Raw genomic sequence first — 13,791 nt, 5'->3', positions numbered from 1 at the left:
CCCCGAAAATCCCCCGGCACAGGTATACACTGTCCCTTAAGTGAACACTGAATTCTCCCAGAATCAGTTGAAAACTATTCTCTGCTCTCAGTCGGCCTGCTTCCTTTTGTCTTTTCTAACCAGGTGACTTCTAATTTCAGAACTGACTTCCACTGTGAGGGCTACACGAGAGATTCCTTCTGTCTAGCCCAAGCTAGGTAAATCTGCCAGCCCCCCCTTTAAATCCCTATGTACTCAGTCTCTTCAATCTGAGCGCCAGCTCCCACCCTGTGTTCTGCATGATGAACATTCGGGCCAGCATTTCCCTGATTCAGGTGCAGGACTAGCTGCCTCTATCTTCCTTTCACTGTCTCTCAGGTAGCTGCAAACTGCCTTGTGTCTGAGTTTCAGGGATGTCTAAGAAACCCTATAACCCGATACTACAATGGTTTGCTATAGACTCTTCCTTTCCCAAAGCCCATTTCCACAGGCAATGTGAATTATATGGGCCTTGTGTCCAGGTAGAAATGCTAATTAGGTTTCCTGTACACCCACAATGCCATTCTATCATGGAATTAAACAGACAGTTTAAAGTATAACAGTTAATAAAACCTGACATTCCTCACACCTCCCTGTGACTTGTAGACTAACAGTCTATCCACAGTCCAGCGCAACTGCTTTTACCATTGTCTACAAGTGTGAATGTCTTGCACCTTCTTCTCAAGCCTCTTCACTTTGGCCTGTCTTGGCTTCATAGCAACCAAGCCACCCAGGCTTTGTGCCAGGTAGAATTCACATGAAATCCTTCATTCTTCCATTTTACCTTCAATTAAAGAGACAGTCCCAAAACATGACAAGCTTGTGGATTTCAGATTTGTAACATCAGACCCAGGAACGTTCCCACCAGGAGGTGACCAACCACCCATTTCCTTTGCATAGAGGGAGCAAAGATCAGAAATGGAGGTAGAGGGGCTGCAGCCTCTCCCAGGTGGTGTTACAGTCAAACATGGATTCTTCCAGGTCGCAGGAATTACAGGCAGACAGAAATCACTGAAATGATTGTAAAAAAGGATTGAATCAAGCAATACCCTCCTCTCAGGTTCCCCAAGAAAGTCAGTAGGGTTAGAACCCACTCAGACCCTTTCCATCTGCAAGGATCATTCAATGTCCTCAGTCCAATGACAGACACAGAGATGCTCAAACTCAGACAGAGACACTCACAAAGACAGAGATGCTCACACAGAGACGCTCATACAGACAGAGATGCTCACACAGACAGAGACACTCAAACTCAGACAGAGACACTCACACAGACAGAGACGCTCAAACTCAGAGACACTCACACGAACACAGACGCAAACTCAGACAGAGACGCAAACTCAGACAGAGACACTCAAACAGAGACATTCACACAGACAGAGACACTCAAACTCAGACAGAGACACTCAAACTCAGACAGAGACACTCACACAGATAGATACGCTCACATGGACAGAGACACTCAAACTCAGAGACACTCACACAGACAGAGACGCTCAAACTCAGAGACACTCACACAGACAGAGACGCTCAAACTCAGACACTCACACGGACAGAGACACAAACTCAGACAGACACTCACACAGACAGAGACACTCACGCGGACAGAGACACTCACGCGGACAGAGACACTCACGCGGACAGAGACACTCACACGGACAGAGACACTCACACGGACAGAGACACTCACACGGACAGAGACACCCAAACTCAGACAGAGACGCTCACACGGACAGAGACGCCTAAACTCAGACAGAGACGCTCACATGGACAGAGACACTCACACAGGCAGAGACACTCACACAGACAGAGACACCCAAACTCAGAAAGAGACGCTCACACGGACAGAGACGCCCAAACTCAGACAGAGACGCTCACACAGACAGAGACACTCCAACTCAGACAGGCATACTACGCACTCCATTATGTTCCCGGACTAAAAGATAAGGGAGGTGATACACAAGGCTCTACACAGGACCCTCTCTCTCTCTACATGCTGTTAGCATGTGATCTTACATGATGTAGACTGTATTTACATATTTAACATTAACCCTTAATGCTACACTCCCACTTACACACAGACCACACATGCACACACTCTCACACAGGCACAATCATACTTACACACAAACACACTCAATTACCAGACCTGTCGCTTGTGTTAGTCAGCACCCAGACACATTCCCTTCTCAAAACCCCTTCACTGAATGGTCCCCAACCCCATCACACTGACATCTGCTAGTGCTTTTGACTGAGCTGTGATGCCCCACTTAGTGGAATAGCCTGCCATCAGCTGGGCTTTGAGCAGAGTAAAGGCTCCCAGTGAGAGTCTGCAGACAGTGGACTGTAGCCCAATCAAGGATATGGGGGAAGCACCAACAGCTTTTCATCCCATCTCAAAGAGCCAAAAAGTGTCCACTTCCACTGCCTCACCTCGGAGCTGAATGGACTAGTGTGGCTGAGGAGCCGGGTATCTGAAGCAGTCAGAGATTTCCAGTTCACCCTGATTAGGGCCTGAGCCATTGACCCCGAATTTCAACCCCAGCATCAACATTCTGGGGGTTACCATTGACCAGAAACAGAACTGGACTAGCCATATAAATACTGTGGCTACAAGAGCAGGTCAGACGCTGGGAATCCTGTGGCAAGTAACTCCTGTCCAGACTCCCCAAACCCTATCCACCATCTACAAGGCTCAAGTCAGGAGTGTGATGGGAGACTCCCCACTTGCCTGGATGAGTGCAGCTCCCACAACACTCAAGAATCTCGATACCGCCCAGGACAAAGCAGCCCCGCTTGATTGGCACCATATCCACAAACATTCACTCCCTCCACCACCGACACACAATGGAAGCAGTGCGTACAATAAGAGTGTCGGCTGTGGATTCTTTGGCAGCATTCTTGCCTCTGAATCCAGTTCCAGGTTCAAATCCCACTTCAAAACTTGAGTACAAAAATTCAGGCTGACTCTCCAGGACAGTACTGAGTGCAGATGTGCCGTCTTTTGGATGAGGTGCTAAACTGAGCCTGCTCATGTGAATGTCAAAGATCCCATAACATGGAATGTCAGAATTTTAATGGCACAGAAGGAGGCCATTCAGCCCATCGTGTCTGCACCAGCTCTCCAAATGACCATTATGACCTAGTGCCATTACCCTGCCTTTTCCCTCTACCCCTGCACATTGTTTCTATTCAAATAATCATCTAAAGCCCTCTTCAATACCTCGATTGAATCTGTCTCCACCACATTTCCAGGCAGTGCATTCCAGATCCTAACCACTCGTGTGAAAAAGTTTTTCTCACATCACATTTGCTTCTTTTGCAAATCACTTTAAACCTGTGCCCTCTCGTTCTTGATCGTTTTATGAGTGGGAACAGCTTCTCCCTATCTACTCTGTCCAGCCCCTCATGAATTTGAACATCTCTAACAAATCTCCCTTTAGCCACCTTCTCTCCAAAGAGAACAGTCCCAACCTCTCCAATCTATCCTCATAGTTGAAGTTTCTCTTCCCTGGAACCAGCCTTGTCAACCTCTTCTGCACTCTCTCCAATGTGTTCACATCTTTCCTATGATGTGGCGCCCAGAACTGTACAAAATATTCCAACTGAGGTCTAACAAGTATCTTATATAAATTCAGCATAACCTCCATGCTCTTGCCCTCTATGCCCCTATTAATAAAGCCCAGGACTCTATATGCTCTCTCCACCTGTCCTGCCACCTTCAATGATCTATGCATAAAAAACCCAGGTCTTTCTGCTCCTGCACCCCCTTCAAAATTTCACCCCTTATTTTATATTGTCTGCCCATTTTCTTCCTACTAAAATGCATCACCTCACACTTCTCCACATTGAACTTCATCTGCCACCTATCTGCCCACTCCACCAACTTGTCTATGTCCTTTTGAAGTTCCACACCATCCTCCTTGCAGTTCACAACACTCCCAAGCTTCATATCATCCACAAACTTTGAAATTGTCCCCTGCACACCTAGATCTAGATCATTGATATATATCAGGAAACGCAAGGGTCCCAATACCAACCCCCAGGGAATTCAACTACAAACCTTCCTCCAGCCCGAAAAATATCCATTGACCATTACTCTCTGCTTCCTATTTTTCAGTGAATTTTGTATCATTGTTGCTACTGCCCCTTTTATTCCATGAGCAATAACCTTTCTCACAAGTCTGTGTGTGGCAATGTGTCAAATGCCTTTTGAAAGTCCATGTACACCACATCAACAGTATTACCCTCATTGACCTTTTCTGTTACCTCTTCAAAAAACTCCAGCAAGTTAGTTAAACACAATTTCCCCTTTAGAAATCTATGCTGGCTCTTCCTTATCAACCCATATGTTTATATATGACCACTAATTCTATCCTGAATAATTGTTTCTAGAAGCTTCCCCACCACTGAAGTTAAACTTACTGGTCTGTAATTGCTGGGCTTATCCTTACAACCTTTTTTGAACAAGGGCGTAATGTTTGCAATTCTCCAGTCCTCTGGCAACTTCCTTGAGTCTGGGGGAAGATTGTTATGAAGAAGAGCAGGGGAGTTCTCCTCAATGTCCTGGCCAACATTTATCCCTCAATCAACATCACAAAAATGACCATATTGCTGGTTATGGGAGCTGGCTCTGCACCTATTGGCTGCTATATTTCCTGCATCTCAACAGTGGCTACACTTCAATTGTACTTCATTGGCTGTAAAGTGCTTTGAGACTTCCGGTGATTGTAAAAAGCTACATAAATGCAACTCTTTGTTATCCTTTCTCACTCATAGGCAAGATGCACTGCAGCAACTCACCAAGCCTCCTCCAAACGGGCGACCACTATCACCTAGAAAGACAAGGGCAGCAGTTACATAGGAACACCACCACCTCCAAGTCACTCACCATCCTGACTTGGAAATACATCACCGTTCCTTCACTGTCACTGGGTCAAAATCCTGGAATTCCCTCCCTAACAGCACCGTGGGTGTACCTATACCACATGGACTGCAGTGTTTAAAGAAGGCAGCTCACCACCAGCTTCTCAAGGACCATTGGGGATGGGCAATAAATTGCGGCTGAATCAGATGGTGGCCACTTCCGGTGAAGGAATAAAGAAAAACTCCCTGCAGTCCTGAGCCATGGCAGGAGGGTGATAGGCCAGTGCACATCGTCACCTGTTGGCTTCACCCGCTCTGGAGGAGCAAACACTGGCTGAAAAGTCCAGGTCCAAATGGCAGAGGTGCTGATTGTAATTAGATATTTAGGGCAATTCCTGTCCTTGGCGCAGGGTTGGACTGCCGTCAGCCAACTGGTTTCAACTTGGTATTTTTGGCACGCTGAGGAATTCGGCTGTCCTTGAACACAATCCACATAAAGTTAATATGCTAATGCAGTGAGCATTGGGGAGGCAAAGAACGTTTGTCTTCATTTCAAAAGGATTGGAGCATAAGACTATGGAAATCTTTCTGCAATTAAATTGGACTTTGGTGAGACCACATGTAGGGTACTGTGTACAGTTTTGGTCTCCCCATTAAGAAAGGACACACTTGCCTTAACAGGGAACAAGAAAAGTTTACTAGATTGGGATCTGGAATGAGAAGTTGTCTTGTGCAGAGAGACCAAGTAAATTAGGTCGATTTTCTCTACAGTTTCGAAGAATGAGGTGATCTCATTGCTACATACAAGATTGTGAAGGGGCTTGACAGAGCAGACACCGAGACATCATTTCCACTAGCTGGGGAATTGAAAACACCAGGGCACAGTCTCAGAGTGAGGGGGTGATCGTTTAGGACTGAGCTGAGGAGAAATGTATTCACTCAAAGAGAATCTTCAGAATTCTCTAGCCCAGAGAGCTATGCATATTCACTGAGAATATTCAAGGCTGAGATTGAGACATTTTTGGACACTAAGTGAATTGAGGGATCTGGGTTTAGGACAGGGAAATAGAATCGAGGTCAAAGATCATGTATGATTTGAATTGTGGAGCAGTTCCCCAGGGGCTGAACGTATTCCTATTTCTTCGAACCCTCATACTCCAAGTCTGTAGAACTGAGTGTCACTGTGTCCGTAACCACTGAGCACTTCACAGGGAGATCAGCAGGTTTATTTTATAGAATGAAGCATACTTGGAGTGTGGGAAGCCCTGAGCTCATATCTGACACTCCCAAGCCCCTTCACACTCATCCCATTCCCTCACCATAGCCATACTGCAATTGGATCATGTGCCAAGCTGCTTGGTGAAGACCCCTTCTAACTCCTGCCCGTATCAGTCAGCTCTGATATAAGAAGAACAGTAACCAGCAAGAAAGAGCGACTCCGTCAAACATCAGATGAGAGGCACCCTCTACATGGTCATACACCTACACCCAGCCAACTAAAGTCAAGGAAGAGCTTCATGAACAGTTCCATTACAATCAACCCCATCTGAAGCCCACATCGCCTTGTGGAAAGACTGGCTCGCCAGTCTCGAACAACGCCCAGCGATGGAAATTCTACTGGATGAAAGCCTTCCCCCAGGAGCTAATTGCAACTGGACAACCTGGAAGTGCCTTAACAGACTTAGGACTGGTGTAGGTTGTTCAAAGGTGTCACTAAGCAAATGGGGATGCACAACCAGCCCAACAACTTGTGAATGTTGAACTGAGCCACAGATTATGCAACATCTCCTGCAATGTCTATCGCTAGAGGAACCCTGCACTGTTGCAGATCTTGCCAAATTCAACAACAAGGCGCAAAAACGTGTCCAGTTCTGGCTGGGCCGTGTATAGACTGTCCGTGGACACGATAAGAAGTCAGCTCAGGAGGGGCCTCCACAACTTGGAAACTCCCAGCCATAGTTCAATGGGTGGTACTCTCACCTGGGTCAGATAGTCCTGGGTTCAAGATTCACTCTTGAGGCTTTAATATTTGACTGAGGCCAGCACTCCCACGACAATACCAAGGGAGCAGTGTGCTGTGGGAGGGGCCATATTTTGGATAAAACATTAAACAAAAGCCACATCTGCCTCAGGATCCCACACTGAGTATTGGAAGAGCATTGGGGCTCTCTCTAACCACCTGATCACTTGAACAGATTTTCCAGTCATTATCATGTTCTTGTTTGTGGGATCTTGCTGTGTGCAATCAGTGGCCTCGTTTCCGACATTTGCAAAAAGTGTTTCAGCAGGTGGCAGCATTTAGCAATGTCCCGAAATCATGAAAGGCCCCCTCAGGTAAGATAAACCTCTTTTTGGAATGAATGGTGAGAATGTTCACATTCTGAAAGTAAAGAATGCTTTTTCCAACAAATACAAAGTACCCCTCAAATCCAGGCTGAGGATTCAGGCAACACACAGGCCTCACCCTGTCTCTATGCCAAGAGGTCAGAGAATAATCCACAAACTGCTATAATTCCTTTATTAAATCGTCTGATATTTTACAAAGGGATTTTCGGTGGTCATTGGAAGCGTGTCAAAGGTCAGACTGATAGTTAAACTGTGCCCAGGTCACAAGCTACCCTCTGCAGCCTGGAAATGCTGCTGTGCGTGTTTCTCACAGTACATCTTATCCCTGAACCAGAAATGACCCCTCATGCCGAGGTTCAGGCCACAGTCTGTGCAAGTGTAGCAATTGTGGTGCCGGTAACAACCATCCCGAATCTTCACTGCCTCAGTCCTGTGTCACAACACAAAGAACAGGTGAATAACAGGAATCCCAAACTGACAAAGCCATCCCTTATCACATACACTGTCACAGTAACTCAGTAATACACCCATCCCCCACAACCCCACATAAGCAGGGAAACCCTCCCCACATGTTGGAATTAAATTAGATTGGTACAGAATTAAAGAGGGAGAGAGACAGGGACAGCGGGATTAGTTCGGAGATTGATACAGGGTTATGGAGAAAGAGGGATTTATGGGATCGATACAGGGTTATGGGGAGAGAGTGGGGCAGTGGGATTAGTTTGGGATTGATACAGGGCTATTGGGAGAGAGTGGGGCAGTGGGATTAGTTTGGAATTAATATAGGGCTATGGGGAGAGAGTGGGGCAGTGGGATTAGTTTGGGGATTGATACAGGGCTATGGGGAGAGAGTGAGGCAGTGGGATTAGTTTGGGATTGATACAGGGCTATGGGGAGAGAGTGGGGCTGTAGGATTAGTTTGGGGATTGATCCAGGGCGATGGGGAGAGAGTGGGGCCGTGGGATTAGTTTGGGGATTGATCCAGGGCGATGGGGAGAGAGTGGGGCTGTAGGATTAGTTTGGGGATTGATCCAGGGCGATGGGGAGAGAGTGGGGCCGTGGGATTAGTTTGGGGATTGATACAGGGCTATGGGGAGAGAGTGGGGCCGTGGGATTAGTTTGGGGATTGATACAGGGCTATGGGGAGAGAGTGGGGCTGTGGGATTAGTTTGGGATTGATACAGGGCGATGGGGAGAGAGTGGGGCAGTGGGATTAGTTTGGGATTGATACAGGGAGATGGGGAGAGAGTGGGGCAGTGGGATTAGTTTGGATTTGATACAGGGCTATGGGGAGAGAGCGGGGCAATGGGATTAGTTTGGGATTGATACAGGGAGATGGGGAGAGAGTGGGGCAGTGGGATTAGTTTGGGATTGATACAGGGCTATGGGGAGAGAGCGGGGCAATGGGATTAGTTTGGGGATTGATACAGGGAGATGGGGAGAGAGTGGGGCAGTGGGATTAGTTTGGGTTTGATACAGGGCTATGGGGAGAGAGCGGGGCAATGGGATTAGTTTGGGGATTGATACAGGGCTATGGGGAGAGAGTGGGGCAGTGGGATTAGTTTGGGATTGATACAGGGAGATGGGGAGAGAGCGGGGCAATGGGATTAGTTTGGGGATTGATACAGGGAGATGGGGAGAGAGTGGGGCAGTGGGATTAGTTTGGGATTGATACAGGGCTATGGGGAGAGAGTGGGGCAGTGGGATTAGTTTGGGATTGATACAAGGAGATGGGGAGAGCGCGGGCAATGGGATTAGTTTGGGGATTGATACAGGGCTATGGGGAGAGCGTGGGGCAATGGGATTAGTTTGGGGATTGATCCAGGGTGACATTCTGATGACATGCTATTGAAGTCAATAAAGTCTGGAATGGGGAGTGTGTGGTCCCTGTTCAGAATGACCAATTCCTCTCCCTGAGCACTGAGTCACCTTGCACCAAGGCACCCTCCCTACTTCCTGCCTCTTGCACCTTGGGTCAGTTTAAATGGATTAAAATCCATCAGCCCGCACTTTGTACTCACACAATGCTGGAGCCACATTTCTCGCACATATGGTACTTGGATACTCCTGTGATTGGAGCCGAGGGAGAGAATCTCCCCGGGAATTGAACTGCAGCTCCTAGGCGGAAGGAGACCAGACAGTCAATCACACAGAATCCAGCTTCTCTCCCTCACGGCTGAGCCACCTCCCCCACCCCCGCAGTGTCCCCCTCCCCTTCTCAAACATCCCCAACCCTCCCCTCACCATCCTGATGTGCATCCAGGGCCTCCTGAAGCTGGCGAAACCGGTTTGATTGTCTCGGAGGCTCTTTCGCTGCTCGATTCTCCTGGATCATCTTATAAACCTCGGAGTCTTTGTCGATTCGATTCAAGGGGCGACAATCAGGTGCTCTGAGTCTGAGGACATACAGGAAATGGATAAAGATACACCAGCAGAGCCAGGAGACTGAATGAGGGGCCCAGAAACTGCTGCCAGATTTAGCAGGAAAAGGGGAAATAACTTTTATCAAAATCTGCAACTTGCAGTTAAATCATATCTTTCATGTAATAAAATATCCGCAGGTATTTCCCAGGGACATTATCAATTCGACTGAGCCTGGGTGCAGTTCATGCGCTCACTTACATCCCTGTGTGGGGCTGCTGTATTCAGTCCCACATTAACCCTGCATGTGCCAGACCCTTATACTACACCAATGATCCCCATGAGCTCTTGCCTTACCCCATCAGTTCTGTCCTGTTCCCTCATTGACAATACTGGGATCTTGCTGTCTGCAGATTTGCCACCAAGTTTCCTACTTTACATCACTGGCCATACGTCAAAGATATTTCATTGGCCGTGTAGCATTTTGTCATGTCCTGAGGTGGTAAAAGGTGCTATAGAAATGCAAGTCCTTCTTGTACTTGCTGAGAGACAGCTCAGGAAACATTGGCACCTACCCTTTGCTCAAAGAAACAGACTCGGGAGACTGCAATTCTTCACGATGGTCCCTCACCTCCGAAGGACTGGAGTCTGCTGAGTGGCTCACCCTGGGCACCGAGTGGGAACTGGAGATAGGCGAGAGGCTCCTGCGGCCCCCAATTCCCACTTGGAATCCCTGAAAAACAAACACGGAGGGGAGAGTCAGAAAGCAAACCCCAAACCCACAGGAGAGGAGAAGGTCATTCAGGCTCTCACTAGGACACCGAGAGGGGCCAATTATGTCTGTCATCTCTACATAACCCAGCTTCTGGAGAGTGAGAGCGAGAGAATGAGAGAATGCAAGTTTAGTCCTCCTCCTATTCACACCCATTCTTCCAGTCTCTCCTCCTCCTCCCTACTCATATCCCTGCTCAGGATAATGTCCCGTCCACAATGACCACTTACCTTCGGCACTATGTTACCCCGATATGGACTGTCCTCCTTCTCCTCTCGTGTGCTCCAAACTGGGGATATAGACCTGGAACCAACCAGAGTTCATGTAACTGAAACTTGCAATTGACAGTTGCCATGGTGAGCCTGAGAGGGCAGATGTTGCTGGTTTAGGGTCTTTACCAAGGACCCCACCACCCCTCCCTCAACCTAAAAAGGCATCTTCAGGCCAATGTTAACATAGCATCCCCTCAATGTGAACAGCAGACAGGATTGGTGACAGGGAAGAGGTGGATATCAAAGGAGGGAGGGGAATCTGCCTGCCTGAATAGTCACTCCAACTTCAGTTTGGGTGGTTGGTTTAATAAGTCAATCATGTGATACATAAATAAAATATCCTATCAAAAAGGTACCTGTTAGTTGCTTTCTTCCAACCAAGTGAAAACGAAGGGCTGTATTGACTCTGATCCATTTCTGCCACTGTATAATTTTGCCTTTGGATAAATCTAACTTGGAGTCTTATCCTGCTGTCTATGCTTTGACAGTATGATGGTCCTATCTCTGGTGTAATCCCAAAGCTAGATTGTTTGCCTTTAGTGGAGATATTGGTGCATAAGTACCAGCTTGGTTTATACAAGTGCGGGGTTACTTCAAGGAGCCCAGGTTTGAAGTTGCACTCATGTATTGGCAGGAGACTGAATGGGCTTCCAAAGGGAATTCATTACGAACAAGCGACCTGATTGGCTAATTGGAAAGATTGGGCTTCACTTTGGGATCCTTGACACCGTCACCTTCTGAATCCAAAATTAAACTCAGAGCTTGAAAAGTTCTAAAAGCTAATTAAATAGTACAACCACTCACACCCTGAATTCATATACCACATGTGACCCAGTAAAACATCTGAAAGGTGATTCACAGGAACGTTATCAAACTAAATTAGACACAGAGCCACACGAGGCAGTATCAGGACATGGTCAAAAGCTTTAAGGAACAAACTGAGTGAGGTAGAGAGCTGGAGAAGTTGAGGAATGGAATAGCAGAGCTGAAGTCTGGGCCACCACTGATGAGGTAATGAAACCCCAAGGACCAGAACTGAACGAGTGCAGAGATCTTGCTTCTCTGCTTAACCAGCACTTCTACAGCACTGGAAACAATATCTTTCTAATGAAAATGGAGACTTCAGTTGTCCAATTTGAACCATAGATCTTCCAGAAATCCTGGTCGAAAATTCTGGGGGTGGGTGAGGGAAGGAAATTGCAAGGTGAGACTTTTGGAATTGGATGGTGGGCCTGAAAAGTCCCTTTTCCCAGTTCTCGTCGGAGGGGGGAATAGTTTTTTTCCCCACAGCCATTGGGGCTCGGATTTGGAATGTCTGTCAGTGCTAGTCTCTGCATCTCCAGCAACCCACTCTCCTCAATCCCTGCTAGTCAAAGAGCCCCAAACCAACCTGGAAAAGCAAAGATCAAGAGAGAACAGTCACATTAAAAAAACAATCCCCCCTGCAGGTTTAAACCATCTCCCAAGTTGGAGTCAGGACAGGTATTGACCATTTTCTTGTTGACAAGCAGCTTTGAATGCAAGCACAAGTGGACTTACCTCCTGCCTGAACTTGGAGAGATGGATTTGGGATCAGGTGCCGGAGAGAGGGATCTGAGTGGTGGCAGGCGAAGGGAACCTGGGCTGCTCGACGGTCTCTCCACAATATTTTTATTCTCATCCCTGCTCGGGTGAAGGACAGTCTGTGAAAAAAAGGAAAAATTAGTCACATGTCTCTAAGCAAGTTTCTCCCCCTGGCCCTGGGTATTTCAAAATAGCCTTTCACCATCTTCCGATATCTAATACATAGCCAATGAAGAACTTTTCAAGTTATTCAGTGCCATCATATTGGAAATATGACAGTCAATTTGCACACAGCAAGCTCCCAAAGACAGTCATGACCAGATTATCTGTTTCAATCACTGTTATTTAAGGGCTGAATATTGACTCCAAGGCACTGGAGATAAGATCTCTGCTCTTCTTCAAACAGTGGCTGTGGGATCTTCTACAGACAGAGGGGGTCGTGGTTAAATATCTCATTGAAAAGCTGAGCCTCCGACAGGGCAGCGCTCCCTCAGTACTGAGCCTCCGACAGGGCAGCGCTCCCTCAGTACTGAGCCTCCGACAGGGCAGCGCTCCCTCAGTACTGAGCCTCCGACAGGGCAGCGCTCCCTCAGTACTGAGCCTCCGACAGGGCAGCGCTCCCTCAGTACTGAGCCTCCGACAGGGCAGCGCTCCCTCAGTACTGAGCCTCCGACAGGGCAGCGCTCCCTCAGTACTGAGCCTCCGACAGGGCAGCGCTCCCTCAGTACTGAGCCTCCGACAGGGCAGCGCTCCCTCAGTACTGAGCCTCCGACAGGGCAGCGCTCCCTCAGTACTGAGCCTCCGACAGGGCAGCGCTCCCTCAGTACTGAGCCTCCGACAGGGCAGCGCTCCCTCAGTACTGAGCCTCCGACAGGGCAGCGCTCCCTCAGTACTGAGCCTCCGACAGGGCAGCGCTCCCTCAGTACTGAGCCTCCGACAGGGCAGCGCTCCCTCAGTACTGAGCCTCCGACAGGGCAGCGCTCCCTCAGTACTGAGCCTCCGACAGGGCAGCGCTCCCTCAGTACTGAGCCTCCGACAGGGCAGCGCTCCCTCAGTACTGAGCCTCCGACAGGGCAGCGCTCCCTCAGTACTGAGCCTCCGACAGGGCAGCGCTCCCTCAGTACTGAGCCTCCGACAGGGCAGCGCTCCCTCAGTACTGAGCCTCCGACAGTGCAGCGCTCCCTCAGTACTGAGCCTCCGACAGTGCAGCGCTCCCTCAGTACTGACCCTCCGACAGTGCAGCGCTCCCTCAGTACTGACCCTCCCACAGTGCAGCGCTCCCTCAGTACTGACCCTCCCACAGTGCAGCGCTCCCTCAGTACTGACCCTCAGAAATCCTGAGTCTGACTAGCTCAGGCTCCTGAGAACAACCACAGACCTGGAAAGACCAGAGTCTTAGCAGAAAGAAATCAAGTGAAGACCCACAGCAGAGCTACACCATCAGTGTTTACATTCAAACTGACAGGGATCCACTCTCCACTCTCCACTCACCTGGCAGAGGGTAAGGCTTTCTTCTTGCCCAATACTGTCAGAGACAGGAAGAGTCTTGGAATAATTTTCCAGTGCTTGTTGACACAACAATTTAGTGACACT

General features: G+C 48.4%; 1 protein-coding gene across 2 annotated transcripts in view; it reads right to left on the bottom strand.

Moving 5' to 3' along the window:
• Window positions 1-7,388: 7,388 nt before the first annotated feature.
• pdlim2 (PDZ and LIM domain 2 (mystique)) overlaps window positions 7,389-13,791 on the bottom strand; it is a 34,482-nt gene continuing 28,079 nt past the window's right edge. For both annotated transcript variants that reach the window (XM_041209875.1, XM_041209874.1), the window contains 6 exons: window positions 12,175-12,317; window positions 10,594-10,666; window positions 10,167-10,324; window positions 9,475-9,626; window positions 9,252-9,348; window positions 7,389-7,660 (listed from right to left, as the gene is read on the bottom strand). In XM_041209875.1, coding sequence (XP_041065809.1) covers window positions 7,492-7,660; window positions 9,252-9,348; window positions 9,475-9,626; window positions 10,167-10,324; window positions 10,594-10,666; window positions 12,175-12,317 — 792 coding nt within the window. In that variant the 3' untranslated portion in view covers window positions 7,389-7,491. The remainder of the gene's footprint in view (window positions 7,661-9,251; window positions 9,349-9,474; window positions 9,627-10,166; window positions 10,325-10,593; window positions 10,667-12,174; window positions 12,318-13,791) is intronic.

Source organism: Carcharodon carcharias, chromosome 17 (assembly GCF_017639515.1).
Source record: "Carcharodon carcharias isolate sCarCar2 chromosome 17, sCarCar2.pri, whole genome shotgun sequence".
NCBI lineage: Eukaryota > Metazoa > Chordata > Chondrichthyes > Lamniformes > Lamnidae > Carcharodon > Carcharodon carcharias.
The sequence above is the reverse complement of the archived record's forward strand: the minus strand, read 5'-3'. Positions and strand labels throughout refer to the sequence as shown.